The 18,084-nt window shown below is 42.3% G+C and overlaps 2 protein-coding genes across 5 annotated transcripts; one reads left to right on the plus strand and one right to left on the minus strand.

Moving 5' to 3' along the window:
- Positions 1–1,831: 1,831 nt before the first annotated feature.
- cbx7a (chromobox homolog 7a) lies at positions 1,832–8,985 on the plus strand. Of its 2 annotated transcripts, none has more exons than XM_061699611.1 (6): positions 1,832–2,144; positions 4,811–4,854; positions 4,996–5,061; positions 5,168–5,234; positions 6,152–6,455; positions 7,736–8,985. In XM_061699611.1, the coding sequence occupies exons 1-6, from the start codon at positions 2,076–2,078 to the stop codon at positions 8,185–8,187; spliced, it is 1,002 nt and encodes a 333-aa protein (XP_061555595.1). In that variant the 5' UTR covers positions 1,832–2,075; the 3' UTR covers positions 8,188–8,985. The 2 variants fall into 2 exon arrangements, with proteins under 2 accessions (XP_061555595.1, XP_061555596.1); XM_061699612.1 differs by having other exon boundaries at positions 2,089–2,144; positions 5,168–5,239.
- Positions 8,986–9,321: 336 nt separating this feature from the next.
- Positions 9,322–17,881, minus strand: zgc:55558 (GTPase KRas). 3 transcript variants are annotated; one of them, XM_061699613.1, is made up of 5 exons: positions 17,585–17,881; positions 17,219–17,338; positions 14,934–15,112; positions 11,644–11,803; positions 9,322–11,209 (listed from the first exon to the last, which is right to left on the minus strand). In XM_061699613.1, the coding sequence occupies exons 2-5, from the start codon at positions 17,327–17,329 to the stop codon at positions 11,096–11,098; spliced, it is 564 nt and encodes a 187-aa protein (XP_061555597.1). In that variant the 5' UTR covers positions 17,330–17,338; positions 17,585–17,881; the 3' UTR covers positions 9,322–11,095. The 3 variants fall into 3 exon arrangements, with proteins under 3 accessions (XP_061555597.1, XP_061555599.1, XP_061555598.1); XM_061699614.1 differs by lacking the exon at positions 9,322–11,209 and adding an exon at positions 13,904–14,069 and having other exon boundaries at positions 11,689–11,803; XM_061699615.1 differs by lacking the exon at positions 17,585–17,881 and having other exon boundaries at positions 17,188–17,276.
- Positions 17,882–18,084: the final 203 nt, after the last annotated feature.

The raw sequence follows: 18,084 nt of genomic DNA on the forward strand, positions 1-18,084 counted from the left end.
TTGAGTTATATTTGAAAAATAACATAACTACAGAAGCTCAGATTTCTTTTCATCTCACTTCCTCCTTCGGAAACCAACGCTTGTGATTGGCTCCCTGGTCACGTGCCATCCTGCTGTAGTCTCAAACATGACATAGTTTTCCAAATAGGACCTTGAAGTGCCACCTTGCAAAATAATGAGCAATGCTTTTAATCCACTTTTAAGAGGACATATCCAAGGGCCTTGTTTATACATTCATTCACAATCAAGAAAAATTAATCAAATCTCGTTAGTTATATCACTTTGAGAAAGTGTTTGACATAGTTGCTCTCGTATTACATTTTCAACAGTGTAACTGGTAATTGTAGTAACCAACTACATTTCCAAACTAATCTTCCCAACACTGCTACTAGTCAGCATTACGCTCCCGAAAGATAATGAAAAACTACCGCAGAGCATTGCAGTGTCTCTTTGTGTCAGGCTTCAAATAAAACTAATCTTCTTAGTTTTTGTTTTGTTTTGTTTCATTTCCCACAGATGAAGATATTCGACATCAATGGATCATCGCTATTTGCAACAAAAACATCACCATAACATCAGCCGGCATTTTAAAAAACGAGAGCATACTATCGCCGTCTTGCTGCTGTTGTCGACCTGGTGTGAAACAAAAACGTAAAAAAAAATTCGCCATCTGAGACGGCAGGTGGAGAACCTGACATTGAAGCAAAATTTTGGCATTCAATTGTTTTGCGTCCTCAGATAAAGACATGGTTCTTCACCAGGTCTATAAAAACTCTATAGAACCAAGCAGTCAAACTATGGCAGCAACTAATGATTCATTTAATAATAGAGTAATCTCTCGATTATATTTTCAATGAATCGGATAAAAAAAAAAAAAAATGTCGTCCCCTTAAATCTTTTTTAAAATTGACAATGCAGAAGATGCACAAATAAATGATTCCATTACCGGTTTGGCCTGTAACATGCAAGAAAATAGGTAAAAATGTTGATCATTGTTTTCATAAAGTAAAATATATCTATTATGTCTTATTTGGATTAAACACAAAAGATAATCAGTCTGCTTTCATGAAGGACTACAAAAATGTAAACATTACTGTTGAGTGCCTGAAAGGCTGATGAGTTGGACAATTTCACGTTAAACAATGTCTCTAAACGATTAATCCATTATCAATATAGTTGTCGATTAGTAATCGATTGGTTGTCGATGAATGGATTAATTGCTGCACCTGTAAGTCAAACACACAAATGCAAAATGGGAACACTCACAAGGAGCATAGTGTAGACACTCACACCAAAATAACCCTGTGGCACTCCAGTTCCTGTCGTCACTAGGCCACGCCCCTTAAAGGCACACATCAACACATGAATACTGCAGTGTGTGTGATATCTGGCTATGTTACACTTTCTAAAACCAGTTTATTTCTTTACATTCTCTTTTATGATATTTCATGATGTTTTGTACTGTTTTGGTTATACATGCAGTGCTAATTCTCATTATTAAAACCATGTAACAAAACAATGTGGGTGCTTTTCGGGGTTGGGGGGGTGGGTGGGGAGGGGGGGGGGGGGTAAAGCGGATTAATGGCATTTGATGCCGGGAAGATTGATTTAATATAGAGTATGAGCTCAGTGACCTCAGTTTACTAGTAAATCAAGGCATTTTCTATGAACACTCTGTAATATGCAGTTGAAAAAAAATATTCTATGGTAAATTAATTTCCACAGTGACCTTGTAGTCTCTCTCTCTCTCTCTCTCTCTCCCTCCCTCCCTCCCTCTCTCTCTTTTGCGTGCGCGGCCACGCACTTGGGGGCTCGGCCCTACGTAACGGCGTCGGGGGCGCGCGCGCGACTTAAAGCAACGCGTCGTCCCGTGTTGATGTGTCGCAGATTTGAAAAGTGAGCCAGGAGAAGACTTTGCGCGGCGGTGAAGCTTTGCGCGGCGGTGAAGCGAACAACGAGAAGCCTCGGAGGCGTTTTGCTGGCCCGGACGAACATCTTTTCCTTTTGAACGCCTTCCTCTTCGCTCCTTCTTCTTCCAATTTTGCCTGGACGGAGGCTGCTCGTTCGGAGCGGGGATGGAGCTGTCATCCATCGGAGACCAAGTGTTCGCAGTGGAGTCCATCACGAAGAAAAGAGTCCGAAAGGTGAGCTCCGACTCTTTTAATCCACTCCACTCAACTTACATAACTTATTTTCCGTGTGCTTTTCCGCCACAGCGGAGCGTGCGGTGCTCCCGTGAAAGAAGGCGTTGAAACGTCAAAACTAGGCCACACATTTTCCCAACTCCTTGACTTTCATTTTCTGGAGTACATACGCGCTCTTTATTTCCATTTGTGGAAGTTGTGCCGTGCAGGGATGCTGCAGCGTGTTTTTGTGCAGGAGCCCACGCAGATGTAGTACACAGCGAGAAGGGGGGTGTGTACAGTGTGCAAGGTGGTTGACCAAAGGCAGTCACATTATTTTGGTTTTGTACCCACGCAGCGCATGTTTCAAGGAATTTATACGCCTTTATTAAAAAAAATTTAAAAAATAAAACAAACCCCCCCCAAAAAACCCTGACTTGTTGTTTACATAAAGTTGCGTCCTAATCGCAGTACGCAGCAATTGTTGGAGTAGTGACGTCAAGGTTGCGCAACAGCACGTTGTTTACATGTTCCCGTGGGCCCCACCTATCCGAGCCCCGCGCGGTCTGGGGGTTCTAGAAGAGTCGCTTCGTGGGACCGTGCACCGTCACGTCACGCGCGGCTCCAGAGAGAGAAAAGGGGCCGTCTACTGACGTCATTCCTCAGAAGAACACCATTTGACAAGAATAATACCCCCGCCCCCCCCCCCCCATACACACACACTTTAAAGTGACAGACATCGTCACACGCACACTAGTACACGTTGTACTTTGGAGGGTATCCTAGTCACACAACTCAGAAAACGGTAGAATTAAACTTTGTATCAGTGTCGATCACGGCGGAATAGTGGATGGCGCGGCTGCGTCACGGTCAAAACGTCCCCGGTTCGAATCTTATCTTCCACATTCCAAAAGCATGCATGTTAGTTTAATTAAAGAAGTGTGAGTGGTTGTTTGTCTTTATGTGTCCTGCGATTGGCAGACGTCAGCTGGGATCAAATGCATACAGGATAGTTCTCCACTTCTGGTGTAAGTCGTGCTTTAACGGACAGGAATGGACTCCTATTGTCGACCGAGCGTTGGCAGCTGCTTTGCTGTGGATCTCAGATGTTGACTCGATAAAGCTGATGTGCACATTATGTACATAACCTCAAAAACATCACATGGCTTTTTTTTTTTAAATGTCCATCCATCCATTTTCTCTCCCGCTGACCTTTGAACCAGAGTACACCCTAGACTGGTCACCAGCCAATCGCAGGGCACAGACAAAACAACCATTCACATTCACATTTGCACCGACGGATAATTTGGAGTCTTCAATTTTGCATGTTCTTGGAATGCGGGAGGAAACCGGAGTACCTGGAGAAAATTCACACCAGCAAACTTTCTGCATGAAACTCCATTTCCCAGAACTCTTAATCCATTTAAACCAATTAGAAGCCTGAAAACTACAACAATGGCAACGTGAAGGAAGACTGGTGAAATTGTGTGTTACTCCTCAGTTACTAAATAGCTTTACAACTCATGGCGAAGTGCAAGTTGCTTGCGGGTCATTTTCCAGAAACTTTTTGGAAATTTCCATGGGGTGTTTGGATGAGGTATTTTTGGAAAAGATTTAAATACTGTATCATATCCAAACATAATGATGCATGAAGCATTTTGCAATATGATAAGCAGTTGCTGTATGTACACATACCATTACAGGTATACTTTAAGAATGATAGTATTGATGGTCATTTATTTGTGAATAGTAATGGAAAATAATGATCTTACCTACCGGCTTACCTATGAAAGGATGAGAGCTTGAATTAGTGTTAAATATTTGCACTTTCAACTCCAGTGGTGCCTTGAGAAACAAAATGAAATCATTTGGTGACCTCGCTCGTAATGCAAAACACACGTTTCCCAAATCATCGTTCCCCAATGAAATGAATGGTAATGTCATTCATCGGTTCCTGCCCCCCCCCCCCAAACAGAATAGTAAAAACAAAAGTGAAATATTTTTTAATGAGGAAAAAAAAACAGTCTATAATGTTGTAATTTTACAAAAAAAGGTACAGTAACGACATAATTAAATAGAATGTGAACCTTTTTTTGCCACGTTTTTTGCTTCAATTCATTGGACATTGTGCTGGTCCTTCTGGTGTGTTTGCTTTGGCCAGCTTGGGACAGTATAAATACTGACCGATTTAACACACACACACACACACACACACACACACACACACACAAAATACTATAATACATACAGATACACATGGAGCGAATAAGTTTTTGCAGATGATAAAGAATATATGCTCTCGGTATTGTTGGATTATCTGTCTTCATGTGTTTCTCCATAGTTTGATGTTCAAATAGTCATTGCTTAAACGGTTACAACAATGTGGCACCGATGCTATTTGCTAGCCCAACTATGGTGTTTTGCATTGTTAGTTAGAAGGTCGTTAGCAGTTTAGGTAAGGCAAAGTTATGTGGATGTTTTGAAATGCTCAACGTGTAATTGTCTTTGTCTTATGTTTAGTTTGACAGTAAACATCAACTGGGAGTGGCAATAAGCTGTCGAAGCCTCTTTCAGTGTGCGGTGGAGATGAAAGGAAGCTAAAAAAAAAACCCATGCATGTTTCCTTGTCCAACTTTGTGGCATCTCCTCTAAGTGCCATTTTCACTCTCTGGCTCTCTTGTCTGCAGGGTAATGTGGAGTACCTGCTAAAGTGGCAGGGATGGCCCCCAAAGTGAGTAATCACTGAGTCATCATCCTGTGACATCATCCCTTTAATATACGCTCACATCCATCTTGATGACTGACCTGCGCTTCCATATGAGGTTGGGCGGGCATGACAAACGTTAACGTGTGCTTGTGTGGGCGTTGGCAGGTACAGCACTTGGGAGCCAGAGGACAACATTTTGGACCCTCGCCTTGTCCTGGCCTACGAGGAGAAGTGAGTGGAGTCGGTTTTGTGAAAGGCAGAGAGATTTAATATTTTTGTTGTTTTTGTTCTCTCGCCCATCTCTTTGTCTTTGCTTGTGCTTCGGTGGTGTTCCCAGTCAACAGAAGATCAGAGCTCTGGCCTATCGCAAGAAAGGTCTCAGACCCAGAAGCCTCGTCCTGCGGGTAAAGTAATATATGCATCTCCATATTTTCTTACACTATTTCATGCCATGGCTGTCTTGCATTTACATTTAGGGGTTGGAGGTGTGTCAGAAAAGTTCCCAAACTGGTGTCACAAATGATATACTGTATTTCAAATCCAAATTCCAAACTACTTACTACTACTATTTCGGCTTAATCCAACTCTTTGTCTGTTATTTATAGACACGGTCAATACTAAACAAGAAAAAATATATAACAGCATGCAAACGGTGCCGTGTACATCGTCTGGACCAGTTCCAAATCAATATTTATCTAACGACATGGCAATAATAAAAATATTTATATCAAATACATACTCACTAGAGATGCTGATTATTAAATGTATTAATGTGTACAGATCAAGTGACTGTTTTTGCTCGTTGATCTTGGCTTGCTCTGACCAACCAATCAGAAGAAGAAGAAAAAAAACGACGTTATAGTGGAGCCCTGTGAGATGAATTTAATATCTGATTGGTTAAAGACATTGCTAATATAATTTCAATGACATTGGCCAACACTACAGATTATGAAGGCTGTGGGATTAGATTAGACTGAAATGGCAGCACGTCGAGGCTGAAATCTGATGGAACAAAACAATCTAACATCCACGTGTTGGAAGCAGTGCAGCCAAGAGAAACGCTATGTAATGAACAGAATAGACTGCTGGTAATAAATTAATACAACTTCATGGAATTCATCTTTGACTTTAGGTTGTAAATGTTGGTTAGTGCTTTTGATAGTGTTTAGGTCCTGACACCTCAGCACTGGTGCAGGTATACCTCATTTTGTGGCTATGCAGTGAAAACTGGTCTAAAAGGAAGGGGGCCAGAGCCAAGTGCTGTCCCGCCTCATAAAGGCATAATGCCATACAATCAATCTCCTTATGTGTGTCCTTCTAGAACATTTTCGCCATGGACCTCCGGAGCGCCCACAAGCCCCCGGAGAAACCTCCGCCCCGTCTGCGCCTGTCGCTCACCCGCGCCATGAGCACGGATGTGGACCATAGCGAGCGGGGAGGCGCGTACTGTCGCCCTGCGAGGAGGAGGAGCAAGCAGCTGGCAACCAAGCGCAGGGCGCGCGACCGCTCAAACGGAGCTGTCGGACCCCGCGGGAAGAAAGTGGAGGACTGGGAAGACACCAGTGAAGAAGAGAAACATGAGTCCGGAAGCACCTCGGAGGAGCGACGGGCAGACAGTTTATATGGTTTGTTGTCTATTTATCCGTGACCTGGAAGTGTGAGCTTTGACCTCTTTGTGATCTTGAACTTCTCTTTAGGCAAGGCAAGAAAAGTTATTTTTTTATATCCGAATTCATGCACGAGGCAAATTCCTAGTGACACGAAGAGACAAAGAAGTCGGCATGCGCAAATTCGAGCTTTTTCAACGGTATCGCTTTGATGCCATCTGGTGGCAACTTAGTGCTAAAGTGAGTTGAGGAGCTTCCTTTCGACAAAAGTAGTACTTTGCAACCATCTTGTGTCATCTTTGGAAATTGCAGTAACCATTATTAGTCCCACAATAGGGACATTTTCAGTGTACATCGGAGAAAAGGTACCCGTAAAAACCCACAAATAGGTGAATTTGCGAATACCCACCCGTGAATATGCGGGATTAACAGAATAATTACTAACTTCAGTGCTGTTGTATGTGGGGAAAGGAGAGCCACAGTTGCTTATAGATTTTTAGAGCAGTTTATATTGAATTTAAGGAGAACAATAAAACGCTAACTACCCAGAGCGCAGAAGCTGCTGTCAGCCACAGCTCACGTTCAGACCCTCACACGCCACCCCAGCAGGCCCCGCCTCTTAAATGCATCCACATCTACAGACACTACAGCACAATTTGTACAGTATTTCTATACTTTTTCTGCTTTCATAAAGTTTTGTTGCATTCAAATACATTTGCAACGCGTTTAAAAACGTTTATTAAGTTTGAGTGTGTTTTAATGAGTTTAAATGTGTTTATAGCGTGTGGAAGCGATTAAACTACATCAAGAAATGTTGCGTTTCTATCCATGGCAAATTTATTGTGGGTGGCTCTGGACCGTATTCTTTGCAATAAATGGAGGTTCACTGCAATGATTATAAACAAGAACGAAAACAAGAGCAAGCCATTTTTAACACTTTAGATAGGTCAATAATTTGTAAAAATAACAGACCCACATGTTGACTGGCCAATAGTATCAATTTGTTCAAATTTGTTCAAACAGTAGGAGGTTTCCACTTGACAGTGACTATATTTAGGTTCAAGACGTTCACAGCTTTAAAAACCAGAAGTAAGATTTTAAAATCTGAGAGATTTTAAGAATGGCGTGATGTGGTACAGTTTCCAGGTTATAGTAAGGACTCTAATAGTAGCATTCTGGACCAGTTACAGCTGTTCAGCATGATGGTGGTCCTTGGAGAACTAAGTATTTTTGTATGTGGTACTTGGTGTAACTTTTGAGAACCACTGGTGTAATCGACTGAACTTTCTGCCTTCAAGGTCATTCTGAGTGCAGCTCGCCTCCCGTCCTGGAGCGGCAAGACTTCGAGATGGACGTGGAGGAGGAGAACGCCACCAAAATGTGGTCAGATCCGCCAGACGGAGGCGCCTCAACCGTTGCATGTGACAATTCAAAGGACGCCGCCTCAGTGCTTGACGACAGAGCAGCGGATGCGGTTACCGCGGGCAACAGGTCAGACGGTGATGCGGGCGAGGAGGAGATGAAGTCAAGGCCCGAGACTCCTGGTGTTTGCTTGAGAAATGATACGACCTCAGCGATAGCGGGTGAAGGTGATGCGCCGGTCCACAATCAGAAGGTTACCACGACAACCACGACAACCGCTCAATCAGAGCATCCTGGGAAGGTGATCATGACCGAGGTGACCATCAATTCGATGACAGTGACTTTTAAAGAGGCCGCCGAGGCAGAGGGTTTCTTTAAGGGCTGGTAGACGAAGGCACATCCATTCAACAACAATAATCCGACTTGCCCCTCATTTTGTAACATGTAAATTGTCGTGTACGTAACATGTTTACAAAGATACACTCCTTTCCTGCTGAAAAGACATTATCGCTTTGAAATTAACAAGTGGTGATTATTATTATTGAGGTTATTTTATTAGGAATTTGAGAGAAACAAATCGTGAGACAGCGGTCAAACCAACTCACTTCTTCCATGCAGCTACTTATGATTGTTGTTGTTGAAGTTTCTTTTGATAGGAATTCCGGAGAATCAGCGAGTGAGACACAGGTCAAACCAGCTCACTTCTTCCATGCAGCTACTTTTTACAAAAATGTCCTGAGTGCTTTCCAGTGCTCAGATACCATATGTTCTTCTAGGTGTCTCATTCCATAAGCCCCTCTTAAAAATGTGTTTGGTAAGGACATGGCCAGACCAGATCCAAGTTTATTTCTGTCACAACAGAAATAAAACAAAGTGAAGTAACGACTGCTGCTCATATGAAGGAAGAGGGATGCACAAAAAAAAAAAAAAAAAGTACTGTTGCGTTTGCAGTCTGTTTAAAGTACTATAAATGCTACTTTGTTCTATTTTTGTATTACCAGTCGATAGCCCACTCTTTACACTGCTAGCCTTTGTGGTTTTCAAAGGAAGAGATATGATTTTACACTGCTGCTGTTACGCTTTGTACAATAATATACTGTACAACAAGACGTACATTAGATCAGACAATAGAGAGCATTTGTTATTTATTGCATGTCACGTGTATAAGCTAAACTAACTTACTGTATGAGTCTGAATGTCTTTTCTTGGGGGGGGGGAAAAGTTTTTTTTTGACTGCATTTCCAATAAATAGGAAGTAAAACGATGACCTTTTACAGCACATATATTTATTTATCCCTGCTCTGTTTGTGCAATAAACCATAAACTCATAGGTAATTATATTTAATATTAGGGCAGTATGGTAGATTAATGGTTAGCACATCTGCATAACAGTTCTGAGGTCCTGATTCAAATCTCCAGTCTTCCTGTGTGGAATTTGCATATTTTCACTGTGATTGCATGTTTTTTTCTTTTCTTTTTCCCCTTTTCGGCTTTCCCTCACATTCTCAAAAACATGTTCAAAGGGGAGTTTGCAGTTTAAGCTTTTTTTTTTTTTTTTTTTTTAAATCTAATACTTTATTGTAAATAATTATTTTACATAACCAGTACATTCAATTAAACAACCCCCCCCCCCCAAAAAAAAAAACGCTTCGGCGTAGCCAAGAAAAGCAGCTATAGCATTTAAAGCTGGTTTGAGAATATTTCATAAAAATCTTTACCTTGAACATAATACATTTTAATTTGGGTCTATCAGTAATCACAATCACCATAAAGAAACATGGAGTAGTTTTAACAAGTTAAACTATTACAGGGTTGACGTTGTAGAATTTTACATCTCCACTAGAGGGCGGTTTGTTCTTTAAAAAAAATAAAAAATTCTGCCAAATGACTGCACTTCATTGACTCCATGTCAATGGCCTCTTAATGAAGAGCTCAGTTTGATTTACACAACTTTATCCGCAAGTAGTTACCACTTAAGAGCAGGTGACAACACTGTCAGTGGATCTCAGTCAAAAGGATTAAGCCAGGATTAATACTACAACTAAGTAGTGTACAAGGTTACTGTTTGGGTTCCTGCTCCACATTTTGTGATCGCTTTGCTTAGAGCGTCTGTCCGACAGAGTTCTCAATAGAAGATCATTCTAAACTAAAATAAATTGTATTTCAATCAGTAAGTTATTTAAGGGTTGAATTTGAATACAATTTAATTTGTTGCAGCTAATCTTTGTCATATGAGCGTGATTTCATGTTTCTTACTAAACAGGATCTGAGACAGCTGACATAATAATGTGGCAACTTTCACTTTCAAGATGCTCTACTTAGAAATACAGCTACAGACACCACTTGTGCGTCAAGTCAAAACTCGAAAAGCAGAAAAGAAAAGTCATGGAAGGTGGTTGACACTGCAAAGCATTTTTTTTTTTTTTAAATAAACATTTATGTTCCCTTGACTCTTCTGTTCAACCCAACTGTGCTCATTCACACAAAAACCTAGAGCTCGTACAAGTAGAGGTGGTCCTAGCTTGAATGGTGACCTGTGTGAGACCCCTTTGGTGTGTCCCCCACCATCTCTTCTACAGAGGGCGGCTCAACAAAGGGGTGCTAATTCCCCACTAAAATGCCAATTATTTACATGCCATGACACCGAAGAAAAATTATTTCATGTAGCATTTTTTGGGGGTGCGTTGCCTCCAGAAAAGCCATCCTGTGCAGTCACATGTATTGTACATACCAGAAACCCCCACTGACTCCTGAAACCTGTGAGTATTTGGGATACCAGACTGTTTGTGTGATGACTTAAGTGTGTTATGCTTTTTCTTTATAAAAAAAAAATGCCATGGCAAAAGTTTGCCAGTTATGGCAGGGGAAAAAATGTATACATAAAGAAACTTAATGCAACATAGCAAAGCACCAATTTCAACAAACGAGATTAAGTCAGTAGGAAACAGCTTTACTGTATGTATGTCAAAAATCATTGAAATGTCAGCAGCCAACAAGGGATCAGCCTATCACAATTTGACCCAAATGAGTCATTAGTGCAAAGTGCAGTGACACTGCTGCACACGTATTAGCAACAAATCATTAAGAGAAAAGTTTATTTTCTAAAAAAAAAAATATATATATATATATATTAATTAATGCTGCTGTTAAAAACCTAACCAACCATAGTTTGATCTGGACAGTCACAGCAATAAATGAACAAATATGTTGGCTATCTTGTGGTCTACCTGACATAGGAGGGGCTTGTGTGTGCGTGTGCGCGAGAGACAAGAGCTTTAAAGGAGGAGTGTGTATCGCTATAGTATCATGCAACGTCTCTGAGTGTTCTTCTTGCTCTTCTTGTTGCTGCGGTTGGTCTCCTTGTATCTTCTGATCTCCCTCACGAGTGAGTAGAACGCTTCCTCCACACCCTACCAGGAATGCAAATGAAAACGGGGGTGACGTTTAATGTAGATGTGCGCAAAAGTCCCCCCCCCCAAAGAAAACACTATGGACTCTGAACCATCTGACCCACATAATGATTGTCTTTGCACTACTAAATAAAACTTTTTTTTCGCTGCCATCTTTTGTTTACAATTACACTGAACACCTTTTATTGTTATATTAGTATCATTAAATGTCTCATTTACTTTGCAACTTGTTTAGTTTTTAGATGTGTATGTTCTTGTTGTACCTGTGTTTTTACTGTTTTCTTAGTGTTATGTCATGTCCTCAACTGTGACATAGTGAGAAACATGATTTTGATTCCTTGTATATGTGAAGAATTGACAATAAAGCTCACTTTGATTTGAAAAACATGTTACAAAAGACACCAAACACATTCAACGCCGTCACGACTGCGCACCTGTCTGGTTTTGGCCGAGGTCTCGACAAAGGGCACGCCGTAACTTCGGGCCAGTTCCTGTGCCTGTCGCGTCTCCACTGAGCGTGAGCTCAAGTCACTCTTGTTGCCCACCAGCACCATGGGAACGCCGTCACTGTCCTTCACCCGGTTGATCTGCTCTCTAGTGGGGGGAGGTTGGGGGGGTGAGAACACACGAGAAAGAGATTAGAGGCCGAGCCCGCTGACATTACAAGATGAGGCAATTTCCTTGATAAACTAGGGGAACAAATCACTTTTGTCAATCGTTTTTGTAGATTGTATTTTGGATGGAGGGGGTTCTCTCAGGTGGTTAGCATGTCTGCCTCATAGTTGTGATGTTCTGGGTTTGAAATTCTGTTGCGGCCTCCCTATGTGGAGTTTACATGACCTCCCTCGGGCTCCCTCCGGGTACTCTGGTTTCCTTGAACATTCCAAAAATATTTGAGTTAGGTTAATTGAAGACTACATCAAACTCAAGTGGGACATCCCAGGAGAAGAATTGCATCATTTTTTCATTTTATTGATTTTGTTTACTGTAAATTTTATTGATTACTCAGTTCATTTTGTTTGTTCCCCTCCTTGAGCTGTCACCTTATCGTGGTGGAGGAGTTTGTGTTTCTCAATGATCCTAGGAGCCAAGTTGTCTGGGGTTTTATGCCCCTGGCAGAGTCACCCATGGTAAACAGGTCCTAGGGGAGGGACCTGACAAAACACAGCTCCAAAAACCCCTATGATGACAAACAATACAAGAAGACGTTTTCTCTTGCATGGACGCGGGTCACCGGGGCCCCTCTCTGGAGCCAGACCTGGAGGTGGGGCTCGAAGGCGAGCACCTGGCGGCTGGGCCTGCACCCATGGGGCCCGGCCCCGAAAGGGTAACGTGGGTCCCCCTTCCCATGGGCTCACCACCTTTGGGAGGGCCCATACGGGTCGGGTGCAGTGTGAGCTGGGCGGTGGCCAAAGGCGGGGACCTTGGCGATCCGATCCCCGGCTACAGAAGCTGGCTCAAGGGACGTGGAATGTCACCTCTCTGGCAGGGAAGGAGCCGAGCTGGTGTGTTAGGTTGAGAAGTTCCAACTAGATATAGTCGGGCTCGCCTCCACACACAGCTTGGGCTCTGGTACCAGTCCTCTTGTGGGGTTGGACTCACTTCCACTCTGGAGTTGCCCACGGTGAGAGGCGCCGAGAAGGTGTGGGTATACTTATTGCCCCCCCGACTCTGCGCCTGTACGTTGGGGTTCAGCCCGGTGGACGAGAGGGTAGCCTCCCTCCGCCTTCAGGTGGGGGGGGGGAAGGGTCCTGACTATTGTTTGTGCCTATGCACCAAACAGCAGTTCAGAGTACCCAACCTTTTTGGAGTCCTTGGAAGGGGTGCTGGAGAGCGGTCCCTCTGGGGACTCCATCGTTCTGGTGGCGGACTTCAATGCGCACGTGGGCAATGACAGTGAGACCTGGAAGGGCGTGATTGGGAGGAACGGCCCCCCCGATCAGAACCAGAGAAGTGTTCTGTTATTGGACTTTTGTGCTCATCAACGATTGTCTGGGCGTCCCTGCTAAAGCTGCTGCCCTCGTGACCTGACCTCGGATAAGCGGTAGAAAATAGATGGATGGATGGATTTTGTTTGTTATTTATTACTTATTGATTTTGGGAATTTGTAAATTTTGGAAAAATGTTGTCACAGCAAACTGGAGCAGGATTGTCCATTATGATTAGGATGATTGAATTATCTAAAATGTTTTACTGATCATTAGAATAAGAAATGGTTACTTTTATCAAAAACATATAATATCTTATATAATTTTCACAAATTTATCCTGTGGGTCAAATTTGTATCCTCGTTTGACACCCCTGCTCCTAATTGTTCAGGTGTGAACGTGAAAGGCGGGGGACACCCTGGACTGGTCGCCAACCTGTCGCAGAGGACATAGAGTCCCCTCTAAAAGTATTGGAACGGCAAGGTCAATTCCTTTGTTTTTGTTGTATACTGAAGACATTTGGGTTTCATATCAAAACATGATTATGAGACAAAAGTTCAGAATTCCAGCTTTTATTTCATGGTATTAAATCTAGATGTGTTAAACCACTCAGGACAGAGCACACTTTGTTTGAAGCCACCCACTTTTCAAGTGAGCAAAAGTATTGGAACACATTACAGATGGGTGTTTCTAGTTGCTCAGGGGTTGTCTTTTAGATTGATTGCTTAAACATTAGATAGTGTTTGTTTTTGGCTTGGGGTTTCACCTGTGAAAACTGCCTTTGCTGTTCAGCCCTGCCCTGAATTGACCTTGCCGTTCCAATACTTTTGGAGTAGACTGTATGCCCTCTGTGACAGGTTGGCGACCAGTCCAGGGTGTCCCCTGCCTCTTGTCCAATGTCAGCTAACCCGCGACCCAAAAGAGGACAAGCGCTGTAAAAAAAAAAAAAAAAAAAAAAAATGGTTGTAGAATCTCTGTGAAGGTTCTGCACTCCGTTTTCATTGCTGGTGTCAAGGGAATTATGTCGGTGGGAGTTACATCAAGTCTGCATAGATCTAGTAACTGTACTTCTTAAATTCCACACCTTTGAGATCCCCCCCCCCCCTTTTTTTTTTAGGTCATTTAGGATGATTGGATTATTCTGACTATCTCAAAGTCACATCCCCACCACAATTGAACAGGCTTTTCCTCGGACCATATTTTTGAGCCTTCTAGGTTAAGAAACATACAGGAGGAGGTAGTCAACTCTTATCTCTGCATGTGTGGTCAGATGACCCACATTGAGGTCCGTAAAGTCACAAGCATCGAACAGCACGCGTTACTGTCAGAACCTTTTGTAAGATTTCCCAGGATGTTTAATAATTAAATAAAGGCATCACAAGCACAAATATAAGCCAAAACAATCTAAGCCTCATCCATGTCAGTTCAGATACACTATATTAGTTTCATTTCAAGGATCACAAGACTGCAACGCTGCAAAAGTGTGAAGGTTTTGTTCTATTTTCGTGTCTTTGGTTGAGGTCCAAAAAACAACACACCCATAATATCAAACGCTAGTTCAAAAAGAGTTCTGAGCAAATCTGCCAAACACTCGTTTCTTTTACACACTTGCATACATGACGTAGCTGACAGTAGTTTTATTTTTACAGTTTTAAGAGCAACTACTCCCAAGACTAGTGAAAAACAGAGTACTTGACCCTCCCCCAATTAATTTTTTTATGATTGCCTATATTAATACTGTTCATAGATCTCAAACTATGATCCCAAAACAGTCTATCATTTGAAAAGCATTTTACCTGTACAGGTGAACATCCTCGAAGGACTTGGTGTTGTTGATGGCGTACACGCAGAGGAAGCCCTCCCCGGTCCTCATATATTGGTCCCTCATGGCGCTGTACTCCTCCTGACCCGCAGTGTCCAGGATGTCCAACAGACACGTCTCTCCGTCGATCACCACCTGCTTCCTGTAGGAGTCCTGCAGCACAGAAGGACGCGAGGGTGCACGCTTCAGCCATTGTGATTCCTTAACTTACAGAAGTGATTCTCAACCACTGTACACCGGCACATTAGTGTGCTGTGAGAAATTATCCAATTATTCATTTTGGTACTACAAATAATCGATCTTTGTTCATCTATCTATGCCTGTGGCATATAATGACAGGCAGAACAATTACATAGCAGGGATCTTGTTTGATGTGCGCATGAGACGCACAAAAATGAGCAGGGACCCATAAAGTACGATCAATCTGTGTTTTAGGACGCAGGGCTAGGGCTTAGTACTTCATTGTGGTGCTGGAAATTCGGCATATGATTTTTATTTTTTTTGGAAAAAAACAGGTCTATTTGGTTGCATGTGCGCACTAATTTGTGAATGGTGCGGCAAAAAACAACAAAACACAAAAAAGAGGGTGCACACAGGGGGGGTAGTCAGGGGAAGAAGAAAAAAAAATAAAATAAAGATTCTTCCACTTGAAAGCAGAAATATGAAACTCATCGTGGTCTCTAAAACAATCAGAGATAGTGAGGGGCTGGGACCCTCCGTCTGATTGGCCGTGTGTGTGCATGCTTGTGCACACGCACTTGAGTGTGGGTGGGGGGGAGGGTGGCGGCATACGCATGCGTTTGAAATGTGGGTGCTCACATATATGAAGCAAAGTTTTGTGACGGCGAGCCAGTTGCTGCACGGTTAATGGAATTAATGAAATCTCCCTAATCACGCAATTTTTGTGAACAGAGCCCGAGTCGGTTTTATTCATTTTTTTTTTTTTATCTAAGATATTTCTTCTACATTGCAATGTCAATGTTCATTATTCTTATAATTAAAAGTTAATTGTTCTTTAAAAAGGATGTACTTGAATTATAACGCTCTAATATCATATCAGTGGCATAAAAACATCAATGATACTATCGTTTGTCGTGATAGCTTTTGGGAAAACATATCTTCCTAAAAGAATTTTTATGGTGACTGGCCTAAACACATAATATACAGAGAGAGAGCAAGAGCAATGGATAACAAAAATATTGTACAAACAGAAAAAAAAATTGACTAACAACTGTAATAAATGTGAAGGACAGTGCAGCAAGGGGGACAAAAAAGTAGCATACAAATGCAACTTAATTGTGTTTTTAATAGTATAATTTACATGCTGTTCAAACTTGTAGACTGTATATATATATACACACACACACACACACACACACACTTCAGGATGTGGAGAAGCTTTGTAAATATTGTGATGGGTGCTGTAAAAGTTTTGGAGAAATTATGACAGAAAATTCAACCAATCAATCATCAATCCATGCATAAAACCTATGGCCTTTCATAGAGTTTTAAAATGAAACCAAAAACAGCTCCCCAAGTGGTGTAAGTTTTAAAAAAACTATAGCTGTTTAACATTGAGAGATAGTTACCCTAATGACTGTAATTATTCATTTTTTCCGTACAGGTTATCCTCATTAGGGTCGCGGCGTGCTGGAGCCTATCCCAGTTGACAGCAGCCGAGAGGCGGGGTACACCCTGAACTGGTCATCAACAAACAACCACTTGCACTCACATTCACACCGATGGGCAATTTAGACTCTTCAATTAACCTACCACGCATGTTTTTGGGATGTGGGAGGAAACCGGAGTACCGGGAGAAAACCCACGCAGGCACGGGGAAAACATGCAAACTCCACACTGGCGAGGCAGGATTTGAACCCGGGTCCTCTGAACTGCGAGGCCGATGAGCTAACCAGTCGCCGTGCCACCTCACTGTAATTAAGGTTTAAAATACAAATGTTTTGTGTTCTGGTCTTTCCATTTCCAGCCACATCTCAGAAGTTGAAGAAAATTTGAGAGGTGAAGGGAAATTTTTTGATTCTTCTTTTAGATTTATTTATTACACTGATAATAATCCCTTAGGAGGAAATTCAATTTAGACTGCTGCATACACTGTATATTTTTGTGTTGCACACCACACACGAACCAAATGAAACTCATGCGGCAGTGCAGGGAGAGCTGTCAAGAGTGATCTCACATGGAACGGCCCAAAAATAGAAGGTACACACTTGACACATTCACAGCAAACGTGAGTCCCACCTCGATGGTTGGATCATATTCATCCACAAAGTGATTCTGGATGAGCTGGATGGTGAGAGCGCTCTTCCCTACGCCTCCCGCACCGACCACCACCAGCTTGTACTCGGTCATGCCTGCAAACTGACGCGAAAGCAAAACAGTTGACAGCAAACACACACACGCACACGCGCACACGCGCGCACACACACACACACACACACACACTATACGACCGCTTGCTGCCAGACGAACTCGTAACATCTGATACAGCGCCGTGACATGGCGACCCAGATTTAACTTGAACACTCGTCCAACGCATGTCGTCTCAAAACTTACGTCACTGCCGTTGTGTATGTATAATAATAAAAAAAAAAAAACTAGCCTTACCTTCGTATATGATTTACAACAGCGTGCAAGTTCACAAGTCCGGAGTTGACGCGTAAATGGATGCTATTAGCTTGCTACATAGCGTTAGCCCTGAAGACTATTTCCGCACGTAGAAAAAGACTTTGGGATAAGCCCTCGAACCTTCTTCTCGCCTACAAAAGTTGAGCATCAAAACGCGAAGCCGAGATTTATAACGACTAACTAACTGCTAGTTATCTACATCAAAGTCGTTAATAAATAAACGCCACTCTCATTAAACCTCCATTGTGAATCCGTTGCAACGAGTCAAATTTATTGCGTTAATCCCCACACTAAACGACCAATGGGAAGAGTACTCTAAAACAGACTTGAATGATATCCAATCATAGTGGAGAATTAAATTTTGGTTCCGCCCTTGACAAACAGAACATCCAATCATAAATGGGACTAATCGCAGTTGGGCGTGGTCTCTGGGGATCCGATCGACAGTCACCTGAATATACCAAAACTGTACGTACAGT

The sequence above is a fragment of the Phycodurus eques genome, chromosome 16, assembly GCF_024500275.1.
Source record: "Phycodurus eques isolate BA_2022a chromosome 16, UOR_Pequ_1.1, whole genome shotgun sequence".
Lineage (NCBI taxonomy): Eukaryota > Metazoa > Chordata > Actinopteri > Syngnathiformes > Syngnathidae > Phycodurus > Phycodurus eques.

What these genes read in the sequence shown, in the direction of transcription:
- cbx7a (XM_061699611.1), top strand. Translation starts at nt 2,076, where the DNA reads ATGGAGCTGTCATCCATCGGAGACCAAGTGTTCGCAGTGGAGTCCATC. An exon ending in GTCCTGGCCTACGAGGAGAA is followed by an intron (nt 5,062 to 5,167) that starts GTGAGTGGAGTC and finishes TGGTGTTCCCAG; the next exon opens with TCAACAGAAGATCAGAGCTC. An exon ending in CCAGAAGCCTCGTCCTGCGG is followed by an intron (nt 5,235 to 6,151) that starts GTAAAGTAATAT and finishes GTGTCCTTCTAG; the next exon opens with AACATTTTCGCCATGGACCT.
- zgc:55558 (XM_061699613.1), bottom strand. Translation starts at nt 17,329, where the DNA reads ATGACCGAGTACAAGCTGGTGGTGGTCGGTGCGGGAGGCGTAGGGAAG. An exon ending in GAGGATGTTCACCTGTACAG is followed by an intron (nt 11,804 to 14,933) that starts GTAAAATGCTTT and finishes TCCCCCCACTAG; the next exon opens with AGAGCAGATCAACCGGGTGA. An exon ending in CCTCGGCCAAAACCAGACAG is followed by an intron (nt 11,210 to 11,643) that starts GTGCGCAGTCGT and finishes CATTCCTGGTAG; the next exon opens with GGTGTGGAGGAAGCGTTCTA.